Here is a 17,493-nt window from a genome sequence, read left to right on the forward strand (position 1 = left end):
TTGCAGACCAAGAAATCCAGCAAGTCTGGGGATGGGGAAGAAGAACGACAACTAGGGCTTAGAGTTCAGTTTTCCGGCAGAAGGTGGTGGCGACTGGGAAAGTTCCCTTTCACATCCCTCTCATTCTGAAGTTGCTGCTGCTGCTGAGACTCTTCCCCACGCTGCACCCTATTCAAACTGCCAAGAGGAAGCCACTGTCACCCCAAAAAAAAAGACAGATAAGGAAAAAGAGCATCTCAGTAACACAACAGGAAAAGCCAGTCATGCACTTCAGGTTTCACTGCTGAAATTGCTGCAGGTTCCTGGACAGAGTGTGAGTTTCTTCCATCTTCATGGAAAGAAGTGTCCAGTTAACTGAACCTATGTGTATTTTTCAGAAAAGACTTTAAAATAAGGAATTAGGTATCATCTTGTATGCATTCCTTCCTCTCCCCCAAACTGAGAAAAGTAATCTCTGAGGGAAGAATTTAATCAAAGCCAGCTGCTAATTACTTTCCTGACACCAGGGGAGAAGAATGTTGGCATCAGAAGGATCTGGAAGATTTTCATGATTAATATTTGATAAATCTGTAATTGGATTGTTTGATTTTGCAGTCTCCTTTGAATAGAGGTAGAAACTTTATTGAAACTAATCTTTATGAATTCAGGCCACAAACTTCAGGGGATGATAACTCATTGATTGATTTGAGTATCTTGAAGTGCTAACCCTGGAGAGAAGATGAACTGGGATTGCTTAAGGACAAGTCAATACAGACTGAATATAATCCAGAGTGCTTTCCCATTAAAGGAAATAAATTACATTCTGTAAAGAGTTAAAGCTGAATTTCTCCAGCTTTTTTTTTTTTTTCTGAAGTTCAGAGATTTGACATGAATATTTAATTTAAAAGCAAATGAGAATTGTGTTAACATTGAATTAATAAAATAGTTGAGTAGCATGCAATGTGAGCAAAGGTTCTTATGAAAAAATACAGATATCAAAATTGCAACATTATATCAATCTAATATATCATAGTTTAGAACTGGATATAAGAATTTTCTCTTGATCCTAATAAAATAAAGCACTAAGGACATTGTAGGGGTGAATATTATTACTATGAACAACAAAGCCAATTTCTTGCTCTGATTTTTAGCTACTGAGTTACGTATTGAAACCTTTAGAACTGGTTTATGCTAATAAACCAGCAGCAAAGAAAATAAAATAAAATTGTCCAGAAACATGTGGTCTATAACTAAAGTAAATTAAAGGCCATGTGCACATTCAGAGGGATCTGAATGCCAAATCTTTTATTTTGAAGGCGAGAGATTAAAGTTCCCTTTGCTTAACCAGCATCGCTGCTTTGAACAGACAGCAAAGAAATGGCAAAAAATAAAAAAGAAGAGTCTTAATCCTAGTATTCCAACATGGCTTGTGTGCGTTTCCCCTCTACTGCAGAAGCAAACAGCAATACAGCTCTTTTATATTAGCTTTAAAGAGGATTTGGGTTTGGGCACCTCTCCCCTGATATTTTTAATTCAGCATTTAAATAGTTGCATTAGTATGCACAGCACTTTCCACATATGCAAGTAGGGAGGTTTTTGCCTCAAAGAACTCATGATCTAAATTCAACCACAATATTGAAAAAATGACAAAAAAGCTACCTGAAAACAATACTGAGTCTTAAGCTAGCTACAAAGCTTTCTCCCTTCCCCTTTCCATCGCTGCCAAGATGTATGAGAAGGCAAGATACAGAGGGTGATCGCCTCTGTAAGGCAAACAAAAAAGGCTGAACTTGGAGACAAAGATGATGAGGTTGTTCAGCACAGTGCCTGTGGAAAGCTATTCCAGACCCAGAAAATTGATAAAGATAGCTTTGTTAGAAAAGCTAAAAAGACATAGCTTATGAGAAGTCCTGGATTTGGTAGACATGGCATGATGGCTAACGTGTTTGAAGCGGATGAGGAAAAAGACAAATACAAAGATGAAAAAGAAGGAGCTAAGATGATGCTTCCTACAAATACACTTCAGGCCAGAGGGGGACAAAAGTGCCGTGTTCCAGGTGACGTTAAAAAAAAGAGGATGGCAATTTGAACGCATATTATGGACTGGAAAACCAGGACCATTCTGCAAATGAAGAGGGAGGATGAGCAGGAGCTCTACACCTGCACAGGAACATGGCTTTGGAATCAGTGCTCCAGCTGAGCCTCACTGACTTGGGGGATACATTCAACACACGTTCTGGGGGTTAGCGAGCGATTCAGCACAACCCACACAGCCAGTACGGCTCAACACCAAACACAAACTGGCTTTGTATTGCTCGTTCTTCTTGGAGCGACAAAGACTTGTCCCCAAACACATCTTGGAGCACCTTCAGCCGCGGACGGTGAGTAGAGTGGAGTAGCACCATGACCCCTTCTCTTTGCTGCGGGCACTGGAGAGTTTTTCAGCGCGGGGCTTCCAACCCACTCCTACCGCCAAGCCGCTCCGACGCCACACAAAGGAGAACGTGTCAACGCGTACATATGCAATTGCGTTAATAACTTCTGCAGTTAATTAACTTTATATAGCAGCGAGTACAGAAATTAACAGATATTTAAGAGCTCTGCCCATGGAATTACCTCAATCGAGCTCATAATGGAAAAGTTTATTTGAAATAAAAGCTGCCTTTGTAAGCAAACCTCACCCAATAACCAGGCCCAAGGAGAAAAGGTGGAGAAACGAAGCCCTTTCTCACTGAAGCAGCAAAAAAACAACAACAACCAAAAAAAAAAACAACAAAAAAAAGAGAGAGAAGTCTTTAGTTTATTGAAGAAGGACTTTATTTTTATTTTGTAAAACAGTTATTTTTGTAGAACAAGGGTACGGGGGTGGCTGTCAACCCGCCCCTGTGGCTCGACCCGATGAGAAGGCAAAGCGAACACCGTCGAAGGAGAGCACTAACCCATTACATAGGACACTTGGCATTTTATTTCCCTTTTAAAGCTGTCTTTAAATCACTGTGTTTAGGGGGGAGTCACTGATAAAAACCTCAGTTCTACCAAGGCACGTTTTTATTAATTATTTGAGGGAACTACCTATCGCCCCTGAAAACCGGGTTTGTTAGAAGCGGCATTATGTTCCAGTTCTGACGGACTTTCCAAGAAATCGCCGGGCCCAGCGGCCTTTCGGTGGCTGAGCAGCTCCCCCTGCATTTTTTTTCCAATAACAACACTCCTTTTTTTATTCACTTTCGACTTTACTGTACTCTCCGGCCCCAGCAAGCCCCAGCCGAGCGCTGGAGCAGGGGGGGTGTGTACCGGCAGCCCGGTTTACACTCCGTGACTGACTCCTGGCGCACCCAACGGGTACTGCGCCGCCGGTGACGGGCGCCCCGGTGCTGACACCACGATCCTGAGGAACCCGCGCGGCGGCCTTTGCGGGAGAAACACCCGCTCGGGTGCGGCGGCACAGCCCGGCGCTGCCCGGCCCGGCCGCCCTGAGGAGCCGCCTCACGCTGCCCCCGGCCCCTGCCGCTCGCCGCCGGCCCGCGCCACCGCCGCATCCCCGGCCCTAAGCAATCGACCGCCGAACGACTCGGCCCGCCCGCTCGCTGCCCGCTCCCTCGAGGCGCTTAATCGAGGTGTCGGTGGATCGGCTCGCTCGGCTTGGGGGCGGGCGCCCGTCGCGCGGGTGCGCCGGGGGACGGCGGCCGGCGCCATTTTGCAGGAAGAGGTGAGGGGGTGCGGCGGCTCTGCGGTCTCCGGTGCTCCCGCTGGGTTTCTCGCTCCCGTCTCGTCCATTCGCCTGGTGGTGGCGGCTTTAACCGCCGGGCTTGTAGCGAGCGGGGTAGCGCCGCGGTGCTTTGCGGGACTGTTGTCGGGGAAACGGCCGTGAGGGGCGATCGGCCCCGGCGGGCGGTGTGAGGGGCGGGCGGTGTGAGGGGCGGGCGGGAGGTGAGGCCGGTGCCTCGGAGGCGAGTGCTTTCGCTTCTCTTGCAGGGGCAGCCGGGCCTGCCGCCGAAGGGAGCCCGCCGTCTGCGATGGCCAGTGTGAGTATTGCGGATCGCCGGCCCCCGGGCTTCAGCGCCGTCGCGGCTCCCTTCGCCGGCGGTTCGCGGTAGGGGGGTGGCCGTCAGCCCGCCCCTGCGGCTCGACCCGATGAGAAGGCAAAGGAGAGCACTTCCCCCTGTCATCCGCGACGCTTGCGTTTTATTCACCCTTTAAAGCTGTCTTTAAGTCACCGCACTTAGGGGGGAGTCATTGATAAAAACCTCAGTTATACCAAGGTACATCTTTATTAGAAGGCAGCGGTATCGTTATCCTTCCATCAAAGTTTTGGAAGCCAATTTCCGTGGATATTGTGGAATAATCGAATTGAGGATTAAGTAGGATCTGGTTTGTTTGGGTTTTGTTAATGTCATGAGTTAAGATGAAACGCACAGGTTCACCAGGGTACTTCCAGACTGAAGAATGAAACAGGCTTTATTGATTTAGTCTTCCTACGGAGACATGAATAATTTATTGATTTCAGCGGTGTTTTTTCACTTGTGTAATGCTAGGTACGTAAATATTGGCATAAGTGAGCTCAGTCAACATACCTGTAATTAGCACTAACATCTGCATGTTAAGTGATCCTGATTATAAGAAAACGCTCTTTTCTTGTAATTATGTGTCAGCTGTAATTGTTTACATCTGGTTTATCTGTAACTCAATCATTATGCAAAAATTAATTTCATTTACTGGTTTTACATAATAGAGGAAAAAAACATTCAAGTGGAATCAGAAGACTTTTGTTGTTGTTACAGGCACCTTTTAAACATAGAGGTGTTTTAGAACAGACAGCTTAAGGCCTTACCTGTAAATGTTTTAAGTCAGAAAATCAAATATGCTTTTATGCTTTTGAGTTGGTAGAACTTATTGTATGTTTACACAGAGGTGGTGTGTGAGAAAGTGATGCTTACTGGCTTAGGTCCTGATACTCCAAATAGAGTTCTTATCTTAAACATACCATTTTCTCACTTTTTTTTAAGTAACCTTTTTGCACACATATTTTGTGGTGAACACGCGTAAACTTTTATAGAATCAGACATACAGCACTTAAGGAAAAGCCCTTTCTGTCAGGTTTCTCAAAAGAATTTCTTTTCCTTACCTGGAAAATAAGGTGCTTCAGTGAAAGCACACGTGCCATAGCAGGTGGGATTTATATTTTCCAGTAATGCATGCTTTTGTGCAGCTGTAATCAAGAGTATTAGTAGTTTTTTTGCTGGATTTAAGTAGACTTTAATTTTTTTAAAATTATACTTCTGTCTCTACGTTTTGAGATATTTTTCTGTTATGCGTGTGTAAATGTGTTGTGAAAGTTGTCAGTCTATTTTTACAGAATAAAAAAATTAGATCAGGCTTTCTAGTTTAATCACTTCACCTGGATATTTCATGTTTAAAAAAAAAAACCAAAAAAAACCAAACCCCAGTAACAGTTGCTCATATTACTACTTAAGATACTGTCACTGGGTCTCACAGTTAATAATCCTCGTGGTGAGGAGCCGTTTGGTTCTGTGGAGCCCCGTTGCGGCGACCATTGCGTGCTCAGGGAGATAGCATTGCATCATTTTCTGTTTACTGTGTGGCTGAATCAGTTTGATAGAATCATCAACAGTTGAAGGTTATGTTGACAGTACAACTCTGTGGTGTGAAGCAGATTTTCTGGTGTATTCCGAGACTACAGAATTCATAAAGTCTTTATGGCTTATTGGCATTCTGACAACCATACTGATCTGTTTGCAGTAAGGTTTGTTTGTAAATATATCAGTGTACAGAGTTTGCGAATCTAAATAACACTGGCTGTGCTAACTTCAGTTTTGCATTTGTTAGATGTCTAGGATTTTGAGAGCAAAGGAAAGAGGCTGAAATTACCACCCTTGCCTGTTTTGATAGGCGTATCCCTGCATAGCTCAGATCTGTTGAGCTGTGTCCTTTGAGGGTGGAGAAGTATGTGTAAGCACACACGTGTGCGTGCTTCTAGATGAGGGTATCATTCCGGACTCATCTTGTAGCTACCTTGTGTCTTCCTCCAGCCTTTTAAGATGTAGAAATATGAGCTGGCTAATCTCTGTGCTAGCCTTCAAGGCAAATGTCGTGGATATCAGCATTTACTTAATTAACCATATTTCTAGATATTTCTGATAATCAAACCCATGGTTGAATTGTGACAATCATGGAAATAATGACATGCATGGAAATAATCATGGGACCAGTCCTCATCCGTAACTTAGTTTAGGTTGTGGGGTTTCAGTGGTGCTCTTTAAACTTCCCAGGGTTTCTTCCTCACATGAGGAGGCCTTTCAGTAAGTGTTTTTGAGGCTTTTCCTTTAAAATACTGTTAATAGTATAAATGTTAAAGTAATAATAAAATACTCTTAAAACTTGATTTTACAGAAACACTGTTGATCATAACTAAAATTGTAATTTAATTATCAAAATTGTAATTTAATTATCAAGTGAGGATTTCTCTTGTGGCCCACAAAGCTATACTTAAACTAATACTTTTTCTATCAGTATGTAATACTTATTTTGTTTTTGTCTTCTCAGGTGCTCTGTAACAGAGCAAGATTGGTCGCCTACCTCCCAGGATTTTATTCCTTAGTCAAGAGAGTTGTAAATCCCAAGGCTTTTTCTACAGCAGGTTCCTCTGGCTCAGATGAGCCTCATGTTGCTGCTACACCTCCTGATTTATGTAAGAAAAAGCAAATTAATTTTCTTTGGATTCGTGTGCTCTCAACTTTGCACCCCATATAAATTTGGGAATTCTGAAGTGTGCTTTTTATGTCAGGGCCCTTTTACTTGTGCGTTGTGGTTACTTTGGTTATATATGATTATGATCAAATACAGACATTTATATGGGAGAGGGTTTGTTTGTTTGGGTTTTTTTCTTCTTTCTTTATAGATGTGATGACTATAGCATGGCCTTGACTTTTGCAGGTCCAAGAACTGTGTGGCCAGATGAAGTAATGGGTCCGTTTGGTCCTCAGGACCAGAGATTTCAGTTGCCTGGTAATATTGGTTTTGACTGTCACCTAAATGGCACTGCTTCTCAGAAGAAAAGCCAAGTTTCAACAAGTCTGCCTGATATATTAGCAGAGCCTTCAGCAAGTGAAAGGCATGAATTTGTAATGGCACAATATGTAAATGAATTTCAGGTAAGAACAGGCTTCTTCTGTGTGAAACTGATATTTCTTGTCTAAGAAAAACAACTAATCTCTCTCCTTCCTGAAAAAAGATAGTGTTGATTTTCTACATGGTTTTGAAAGATGGACTTCAGCTGGGGTGAGTGAGAGATTACACAGAACCTGGGTGAAGTTTTTTCTTTTAGGAGAAGGAAATATTTCAGGGGGTGTTTTTTTGAATAAGCAGTGCTTAGTGAAAAAAAACCATTTTAGTAGTGACTTAATTATATGGATATGGGAAAAGAAAACTTCTGTTTCAGAACTTGCTGTTTACCAAGTCTTACCACCTTTTATCAAATGGAACTGGTAGTTTCTTCCATATTTCATTTAATGGATCTGGACTTAAGTAGTTTGGACAGTGTTTAAATCTGCCTGCGTAGTTCTGACAGCCACTGAAGTCACACAGGAGAAGCAGATGAAGGTACCTGAACCTCAGGTCTCACCATGAGACTGCGTTTTGGCAATGGCAGAGCTTGCAGCGAGTCAGATGCATTATTAACAAGAAGCACCTTGATAATTGCTAGCGTGATCACAGCATTTCAACAAATGTTTAGTGCTACTGGCTGCTGACTCAACTTTGCAGGCTCTTGGAGTTCATGACATGCTCAGACTTCAGAAGTCAACTAGCACATCTCCATTGTAAAAATGCTGTATAGTGTTTTTTTGTAAATGTAGCATCGTATTCCAAAGTGTTCAGAAAACATAAGTTTCTGGTGAGCTCCCCAGGTTCTGTTTTCAGCTTGTGTGGATCATACTTTCCGTAAAAAGCCCAACAGAAAATTCTAGTCCAGGTAGGCTGCTTTCTAGCAAGATTTCTTGTATAATAAAATGCCTGGTGTAGCTGTTCCTGCCCAAAATGGAAAGGTGAAACTGGAAAGAGTATAGACAGGTTTTGCAACTGGTATTCAGAAAGCAGTCAACAAGAGTCAGCTCTGCTTCATACCAGCGGTGTTTAGGAGAATCCATGCACAGTGTTTAGTGAACAAAAATGCTTAAACTACTTTAGGAGAGGACCCGCATTTGAACGATGGGATCAGCTGAATACAAGAACCTCCCGTAGGTTGCTGCAGCAAGCAGGAGAAAAGCTCAATGCTGGTGAAGCTCACTCCAGCCCTTGAACTGGTCAGAGAAATGGTACACTGTGTGCCTGAGATTCATATACTGGTTTTATCTGGGCAGACTAAGTGGGCCTGCCGACCTGTCAATATCAGAAAGTGGTATTGATCTTTGGAAAATGGCCGTAGTCTCTTGATGGTAGGATGTCTGGTAAGCGTATGGACTATGTAAGTGGTGTTTAGCCTGCTAGAATGGAAGTAGTAGGCAAGAAATCACGATGAACTAGCTTAGTAAGAGAAGCATCCTATAGTTAGGAAGAAGGGATTTCCCAGCATAATGCATGGCTTGTTGGGCTTAAAGCAGCAACTGATCAGTCCCCATGCCTGAGATCATAATGCAACGCATGGAAACATGTATTGAAACTGCAGTTACTCTCTCTAGTTTGTCTATTGTTATGTTTAGTTGCTGATTATTTGGTTTTGTTTTTTATTTTCTGTTCTTGATTGTCAACTTCTAGAATAAAAACGGTAGCCACGCTGTGTTTTCAGTGTAATAGATTTCTCTAGGGACAACTTTCAGATGCAGACTGTTAGGTGGGACTTCGTGTATTACTCAACATTGTACTATCAGTCTTAGAGAAGCTTATTGAAATTCCTTGTAAATTTTGGCATAGTTAGAGCTAGGAAAACTGATTTAAGGCGTTCTGTGCCTATTTCTATTCCAAAGGAGGCAGCTCTTGTTACTGCCTTCTTAAGGGCATTTTAAGCTTAAATGTTATATATCTAACATACTTTGTAGTGTACCCATAAGAATCTGGGATTGCTTTTGGTTTGGGGTGTGGTTTGTTGTGGGTTGTTTGTTTTTTTTTTTTAAAGAAACTATAGAACTAAAAAACTGTTGTGAATAACAACGCTATTATTGGAAAACTCTGCTTTTCAAGGCGCAACAGCTAAAGCTAAAAATACTGATAGTTCACAGCTCTAGAACTCTTGTGTAACTAAATTCTGGCTTGGGTAATGTGTCTGAAATCTACCAATTGCTTTTGTGTTGAGTAATTAAGGCCATAGTTTCAGAAGATATTTTTCAAAGGTTTCTGTATTGCTTAAGGCTTTGAGATAATACAGTTACAATAAAATAAAAAACTTAGTATTTCTGTTTAGCTTTGATAGATAATACCTGTATCTGTTTCACTTTTAATATTTGAAAGATGTTAAGTCTCATTGCAAATCATCTTTCTGTGAATCTGCTTGAGTGTATCGGTGGACATTTAGTCACAAAAACAGTCTGGTGTACAAAGTTATTCCTGTTGTATATTAACAAATTAGAAAGTCATAATTTTCATTTTTCTCAGGGGGCTGATGTTCCACAGAAACAGCAAATAAATAACGCTGAAACTTACTTTGAAAATGCAAAGGTAGAATGTGCAGTACAAGCTTGTCCAGAGCTGTTACGAAAAGGTATATTTTCACTTTTAATGACAGCTAAGAAGTTATAACTTTTAAAATGTAAAAAATATGTAAGTAGACACTTTGATGTAATAGATGCCACAGGATGTGTAGTAGAAAAGGGTAATCCGGAATTAATGTTTTACAAAAGAAAAATACATACTGTAAAATGAAAACTGAAACTTTACTGTTGACATTACTTAGTATTTCATATAAAATTCAATGCCATTTAAATTGAAGGTCAGCTCGGGCGGGGAGTAACTTTCAGCTGCTTCTTTAGTGTCAGGTAGACTCTGGAGCTAATTCCCTATCCAAAAACCAGTTTGTGACAAAATCATTTTTTTTGGCACTGCTTCTTAGTAAAATAGCAAATTGAAATTAAGAAACTTCTGAAACCATTGGGTTTGTATCTTTCTTTAATTTGTTCAAGAAGGAAATAATTGGATAGGGTCAATAATTTGTCTAAAACTGAGAAAGCCATAAGTAAAATGTAAGAGCAAGCCGTAACATGATGGTTTAACTTTTTTTTTAGACTTTGAGTCAATATTTCCAGAGGTGAATGCCAACCGCTTAACAGTATTAACTGTCACCCAGAAGACTGAAAATGATATGACTGTATGGAGTCAAGAAGTGGAGGATGAGAGAGAAATGCTCTTAGAAAATGTAAGTAGCTGACAGTAGCATCACTTTATTTTTGTTTATAGATTAATCTTTTGTGATCTACCTGTGTATTTCAGTCCATTTCTAGCTCTGGTAGTGACATACTGTGTTACTTTTTTGAGCTAATCCTCTGTTCTCTTACTGCTAAAACGGAGATAACTTTTTTTCCAGCTTTGTAGCTTTTTGACTACTCTATATGTCTCATAGAACTATTAAATTCTGTATAGTGGAGTGAGTCAAGAATATGTTGAAGTGTTGTAAAATGCTACAATAAATTATTAAAGACACTTGAATCTTGTCCTGTTTCAGCTGAAGGCAGCTACTGTTTTTTCACCTCATTTCAGATTTAGTATGTTGCATTTTGTAGGATTTCATTGCTTGCTTTGTTTTTCTGTGACCTAGCTGAGATTCCAGTACAGTCTGTCCACAAGCATGTCCTTACTGGTAAAAAGTGGTTGCTCTGTTTTTTTGGTGTGTCTTTTGGTTGTTTTTTTTTTTTTTTCCTCTGTTTTGATGATGTATATTTAATGCTTTAGGACTGGGTATCAGTTATATGTATTACATCTTAACCATCCTCATGAACTTTGTCTTCTTGATCATTTGCCACTAGAGGTCTCTGAAAATCACTTTATTTCACATTTTTCAGATTTTTTTCTGTGTGTACTCCAGCAGGTGTCAGTGTTCACCACCATTGGCTGTCTTTTCTTAGCACCTCAAAATACAGTGTTTCTGTATATTTGTATAATCTTTCTAAAACTAGCAAAAATCATCCTGTGGGATTTTCATCTGTATAGCAAGGCTCATATTTATGTTTGGAAATAGCCTGGTAATGTCTTTTTTCAATCCTGTAAATTGCAAATGTGGCCTTGGTAAAGCAGTGTAAGGGTTATCACAAAAAAAAAAAAGGAAGAAGCATTCTGAAGAATCAGCGTAAAGATTACATAGAAATTAAAATTCCCTTCATTTTAGTGTGTTCTTCTCTTTGAATTATTTATGGTCTGTTGGTCTTTGGCATTGTAATCTGGTCTAATTATATGTTAATTGGCATCTTTCTTCCTTGTGCACCTCCCTGTCAAGTCTAATAGAGTCACTGTAGGGGTGTTACGATGTTGGATGTAACCTCCTGGCCTAAAGGTTACTAACAGCAAATTCACAAGAAAATGGTCTGTTTGTTTGCTTCATACATGGTTAGAAGTAACCTTAAAAATACTAATTTAATGTGAGAGGCTTGTGCAAAAGTAATGAGGGTTATGTACAGCCAAATCTAAGTGTTTACAGTAGTGAATCTCAAGTGTTTATTAACCACACTCTAAGTCATTGCTGAGGAGTTGTTACAACACTGGATCAAAAGATGTACTGTTTTCAGAAATGTAATGCCTAAAATGGCTTATTTATATTTGTGAGTTAACTGTATTTCAACTGTAAATTAAATTAATCATCACAGGCATCAAACCCCAAAGTACAGAACAGATTACTGTAAAGGATAAAAACCTCATTTATTTTGGACTGTTAAGGGCCTGAAGCTGAATAACTGTAATAACATTTCTGTAAATTTGAAATCTTGAGCTCCTAAGAACACTAATCACAGAGAACAATCCAATTTTTAAGTAAATAAAGTATTACATTTATTCTGAAGTTAGAAATACTTATTTTTTATGACAGGGAAATTTCATAATTTTGAGGAAGCGGTGTGAATTCTGTTTGTGCTCAGTGCATTCAGCTGTTTCGATTTTTGCACATGGACATGTTTTTCTCAGTGCATGGATGGTTTTAGAACCATCATGTATCTTGACTTTTGTGGGTTTTGTTGTTTGTTTGTGTTTTTTTTTCTCACTCACCTTTGCATGTTTCTTCTGCAATTTTCTATGGGCCCTGCTGGCCCTCATAACATAAATTGAAAACTGCTAGTCAAGGTGATTAAAAGAACATAACTGAGGTCTCCTGTTCTTGCTGATTTATCTGTGGAAAAAATGTGCTGTGTAATCTGTATGTCATGTAATTATTTTGTGCCCTGTGTTGTGATGTCAGAATACAGGAGCACAGCTTTAAATCTACCTGGCTGAATTTTCTTCTGTATCTGACAGACAGATAACTTCAACTCAAGACCAAAGATTTAAAAAAAAAAAAAAAAAAAAACCAACAACCAAAACCAAAAGCTTAATTTCTCAAATTAGCTGATGTGAGAAGTTTCCTACAAAAAAAAAAAAAAAAAAGATTCTGTAAGAGAAGGGAGGTTTTGGATGATGCGTTACAGAGCTTCTTGGCATGTTGCTTCATTAAAAATAGTGTTTTCAGGAACATCAGCTGGTGTCCCCCAGCGTAACTGAAACATGACCTACAACTTTGATTGTCAAACAGTGGGAGCATTTGAAGTCGTGATTCATCCTGACCACCAGTTCATTACAACAAGAGAATTGGTGTAGACGGTGTAAAAGTCATGTGCTTATGGAACTGTTTGCTATCATGATGCAAAACTATTATAAAACTTTCTTTAAAATCATTTGCAGTTAAACATTTGTAGTGCAGAAAGAATTGCCTGATACTGTCCTGTTGGCTGAGATAAGACCTTACAGCAAAACTCTGGTTTTCGTATATTTGTAAAAATATATTTTAATGCTACAGTTAGTGTCAAACTTGTGGAGTTACTCGGGGAAATAACACAGAAATACCTGAAGTAATGGTTGACTTCTTAAAGAGGATAACAGGTATGACTGCAAGCTGCATGAATAATCAAAGCAATTACGTTATTCCTTGCACAAGCTGTTAATCCATTACTGACTGGCACAAGGAACACTTGTAAATCTCACACGATTGGAGTAGCCTAATGTGTGCCATTAATTCTAATCCTCTTAATGTTATTAATATTTTTATTGAAAGTATGCTGAATTTCTCATTTATTAGTAGGGGCCCAAAGAAATCTGTGCTTGTTCATTTTCAGAATATGTGTGTGTGTGTGTATATATATATATATATATATATATATATATATATAACAAAAATCTAATTTGATACCCTTCTTTCCTTTTATTTTCTTTAAGTTCATTAATGGTGCCAAGGAAATTTGCTATGCAATTTGTTCTGAAGGCTACTGGGCTGACTTCATTGATCCATCCTCAGGACTGGCAGTAAGTTATGTGCGGGTTGGAATATGCAATAGATGCTGTTGTGTTCTAACTAGCAGTGGGATCTGTATTCTTTATGGGTTGAATCCAACTTCTTCATATTTCCCAAAAGCTGTTACCATAGGATAATTCCTTTTATAAATTAAGATTGGATATTAACCCTGAGCCAGTTCCCATACTGTGTCAGCTGTCATTGCAGTTGGCACTTTGGAGAACATTGTTCAGCAATGAAGTTGAATTTTAAATAACTGTAGGAGTTTTATGCCCAAGAGCTCTTAGTCGCTGCACAGGAGGCTGGGGTTGCCTTCCAAAGGTAACTTGGGATTCCTGACACCCATCTCTCTAGATGGATGTTTTTAAAAATTCTCCTTGCCCTAGTTAATATGTTATGTAATAGAAAAATGAAAAGCATGTTTCTGTTAGAGTTGGCATTCATTTTCAGATTACACCAGTTCTCTGAAGGAGCTGACCATTTCTTACCAAGACATCTGTGAAACATAATCTTCATACTTAGAATTGAGACAGTTTCCATCAAAGTATGAGTGTATGTGCATTTTTGTCTGAGAACTAAGCATTAAAACCATACCATAGTCGAACAGAATCATGGCAAAGCTCAGTTTATTGGGTTTTTATTTTAAAGCTCTAAAAGGCAGTGATTTATTGTGTCAACAGAGGCAAATAGGTTTAACAGAGGATGTTTATAAGGTGAACAGGCAGTTGAAAGGTGTGTGTACTGCTTAAAAACTTCCCAGAAATTCCATGCATTTAAGGAATAGTTACAGATTGATGAAAGTAGGGTTCTATCTTTGAGCTCTACTTCAGTAGTAACGTCCTTACTGATACCCTGTTTAGTCAAAAGCCTTCTCCTGAGGTAAAGCAACTGGAATACCCGTTTCCAATTTACACAGTTTTTTTTGCTCTTCAAAGCATCTTTATAAGGGACTCATTGGAAAGGTTCTGCTACTTCTACAGGCATTAAGGATAGAACCATTCTGTGAAATAGCAAAAATAAGACACGTATCTTTTCAAAGCCCTTGCCCTTGAGATATTTTTTTTTTGTAGGTATGGTTGATTAGACAGTCCCTGATACATCTTCAGCTCTCTGACAGTGGCAAAAGAACATCTTTAAACATGGGGTACCAGTATAACCAGAGGTGCTCTACTTAGTTTCCTGTGTAGATTTCATGAATAAAACTATACGTAAAATTTCCTCCAACAGATGTACCTGGCACTTCTGGGCTTAGGTTTTGTTTTAAAAAGGGGTAGTTCTGACATTTTAAATGCTCTTGGAAATGTTCACGTGAAAAATTCCTTTTTTTTTTTTTTTTTCCACCTAGTTTTTTGGACCTTACACAAACAGCACTCTGTTCGAAACAGATGAACGCTACCGCCACTTGGGATTTTCCGTTGATGATCTTGGCTGCTGCAAAGTTATTCGTCATAACATCTGGGGTACTCATGTGGTTGTAGGAAGTATTTTCACTAATGCTGAACCTGACAGCCCTATCATGAGAAAACTAAGTGGAAACTAACAGTCATTGGGGCTTCACAAGTTCTTATGACCTTTGCATTCTTTTACTTGATGATTCTCTCTAAGCTTTGTCAGGAAATGCCACACTTAAAAGTATTCTTAGATAATAAAATAGCTGTTATTTATTTTAGTCTTTGTGAATGTGTGTTCACCACAAGTGACTTAGAATATTAATTGACAACATTCAAACAGATACCTTTGTGCCACATGAAGCTGTGAGTTTCCTTCATCTTGAATGAGTTTGAACATACATGTACATAGTTCTCTGCATATCCTTTTTTAATACTATCTTAAAAGCCACACTTCTTAACCGTTTTGTCTTTCAGCATCTGACAAATCTGTGCTCTTAGTATTAAAAATCCTGGTACCACTGAAGTTTCTAGGAATTTTGCTGCTTACCAGAATAAGTGGCAAAAAAAGTGGAATAAGTAACAAAACTGTTCTCCCAGAATATAGAACTTAATAAAAACTGCAGAAGTTAATGCTGGACTAATCACTCATTTGCTGTTCTAAAATGAGAATAATGAGATAAGCTTTCAGTGGTCTCTACCTACAAGTAATACTTCAGTAGGGAAGTGTTCACTTGATTGCTACACCCAAAGACTCAGTAAAGACTCTTAAATTACTCTAGAATCAGTCATCTCAGTGTGTTTTGTCTTCATGTTGCTAGGGGTTTTATTTTCTCAGTGTTAGCTAAATATATTTAATTAGTTTATATATGTAAATAATTTAAAGCTGCTTTTGTAACTTAGGTCATTAAATACATTGGGGGGAAAAAATGATAACAGGGAAATGCTTCAATATCATCATTGTTTTCCTGTACTTGGATGCAATTTAGACTTGTCTGCGTGGAATTTTGAAATGCCTGCACAAAGAGCAATTATGATCAATTATTGCAATTATGATCAATTATAAAAATATTTCAACAGGAAGATTTCAGTAAACTAGTCAGTCTCTTCAGGTATCATAAAAACAATCAGGTCATTGAAGTTACTGGAGGGAGAATAGTGATGAAAATCCGAGGCACCTGAAATAGCAACAGTGTCAGCTGCCTCCCTACAGAGACAGACTAACTAACTAGATTTTAATCTCAGCGCAGTCAGTTATCGGGGCCATTTGTTAAGACACCCCTGCAGTAGCTGCGCCACTTCGTGCATCAATGGGAATCCTTCAGCCTCGACTCCATCAAAACGTAGTGCAGCTTTTGTCTGGACAACAGCTGCACAAGGTGACGATCCGAGAGGTTTAGCTTCCTCTCAGATAGCTAGGGATCGTAATCATTTTGTCATTTTCCAATGTGAACTAACAATTCTGGATTTAAAACTTGTTCTGAGTTTGTATACTACTTCTATTCCTTACTCAGGGTCTAAGCCAGTTACCACCAAAGTCTTTTCATTTGCTTTGATGAGTTTAGAACCAGATCCTTTACCAAGTGCCTGTACCCATCCTTGTTAATGATTGCTGCAAGCCCAAAACTTTGCCGGATCACGGAGGTGGGAGGAAGACTTTCCACTGGAGAAGTGAGTGTGGTCTCCCCTAAATTCACTCACAGAACCAGCAATTCGGAGGTTATTTTGCTTGCCTGCTGTCACTGTCATCGCTGGTGGCTCTAGCCTGTGCACATTCCGAGGCTGAAGTAGGACTTGTTCGTCGCTTTGTCATGGAATTTGTGCTGCATTGCCAGAGCCCAAGTTCTTGACCTCTGCTCTGCTATCCAAGAAGGCTGTATTACTTCAGAGTCTTTTATTGATTTTTTTTTTTTTCTCATTCTCATCAAGAGGATTAAAAAAGCTTGAGAAGCTGCACTGTGTCTTGTCTGTTTGCAAAATAGAATTATTTTGCAGAACAGAAATTAGCTCATTTGATGAGAGGATTAGTGTCTCGCTGGACAGTGGAGTTCACTCCTGGAGAACTTTGGATAAACATTAGAAAAATAAATTCTGTGAAATGGTTCACATATATTTTAACTATCTTGAAGACTCTTGATGCTATCTTTTCTTCAGATGACTTTGCTGCACTTATCTTTCTGTGTTTTTAGAAAGGGTGGGAGCTGTCAGGCAGCTATTCAAATGCTAGTTTTTGAGTTCATGTTTCTTCAAGTTTCATCCTGTAAAAGGCTTTTATAGTGGCTTTTCAAATGGCTTCAACCTGAGGCAAAAATCTCACTGAAAATAGTGGGAGTTTTGCCTTGACTTCACTAATACTGATGTTTCGTGCTAGAATTTGAGAGGAGGTACGATATTTCCCGATATTTTTCTAAATAAAATCTCATACACATTGCTTCTCAGCAGACTAGAACTGTTCCAGTTCTGTTTCCCTCACATCAGAAGAGCTATACTGTGTATTAATTAACTTGCTACTATGAAATAAAAGTTCTTGAATACAGTGTAACTGTACTTCTGATAATAAAAACCAAAACAACTTCCAGTGTTACAGCATTAATTCCTTTCTAGGGTAAGGAAGCAAACAGATGAGAAGAGCTGTTGTATGTAAGGTCCCAT

General features: G+C 39.3%; 1 protein-coding gene across 1 annotated transcript; it reads left to right on the forward strand.

Annotated features, from left to right (window-relative positions):
* Positions 1–3,656: 3,656 nt before the first annotated feature.
* On the forward strand, positions 3,657–17,422 carry MMADHC (metabolism of cobalamin associated D). The gene is made up of 8 exons (XM_074911057.1): positions 3,657–3,688; positions 3,955–4,004; positions 6,544–6,688; positions 6,934–7,151; positions 9,586–9,691; positions 10,212–10,342; positions 13,378–13,464; positions 14,799–17,422. The coding sequence occupies exons 2-8, from the start codon at positions 3,996–3,998 to the stop codon at positions 14,991–14,993; spliced, it is 891 nt and encodes a 296-aa protein (XP_074767158.1). The 5' UTR covers positions 3,657–3,688; positions 3,955–3,995; the 3' UTR covers positions 14,994–17,422.
* The last annotated feature ends 71 nt before the right edge of the window (positions 17,423–17,493 follow it).

This window comes from Athene noctua, chromosome 7, assembly GCF_965140245.1.
Source record: "Athene noctua chromosome 7, bAthNoc1.hap1.1, whole genome shotgun sequence".
Taxonomy (NCBI): domain Eukaryota; kingdom Metazoa; phylum Chordata; class Aves; order Strigiformes; family Strigidae; genus Athene; species Athene noctua.

Bases quoted from the DNA above. Each gene is read 5' to 3' on its own strand.
- MMADHC (XM_074911057.1), top strand. The intron at 6,689-6,933 runs GTAAGAAAAAGC...TGACTTTTGCAG, and splicing joins TGCTACACCTCCTGATTTAT to GTCCAAGAACTGTGTGGCCA. The intron at 7,152-9,585 runs GTAAGAACAGGC...CATTTTTCTCAG, and splicing joins AATATGTAAATGAATTTCAG to GGGGCTGATGTTCCACAGAA.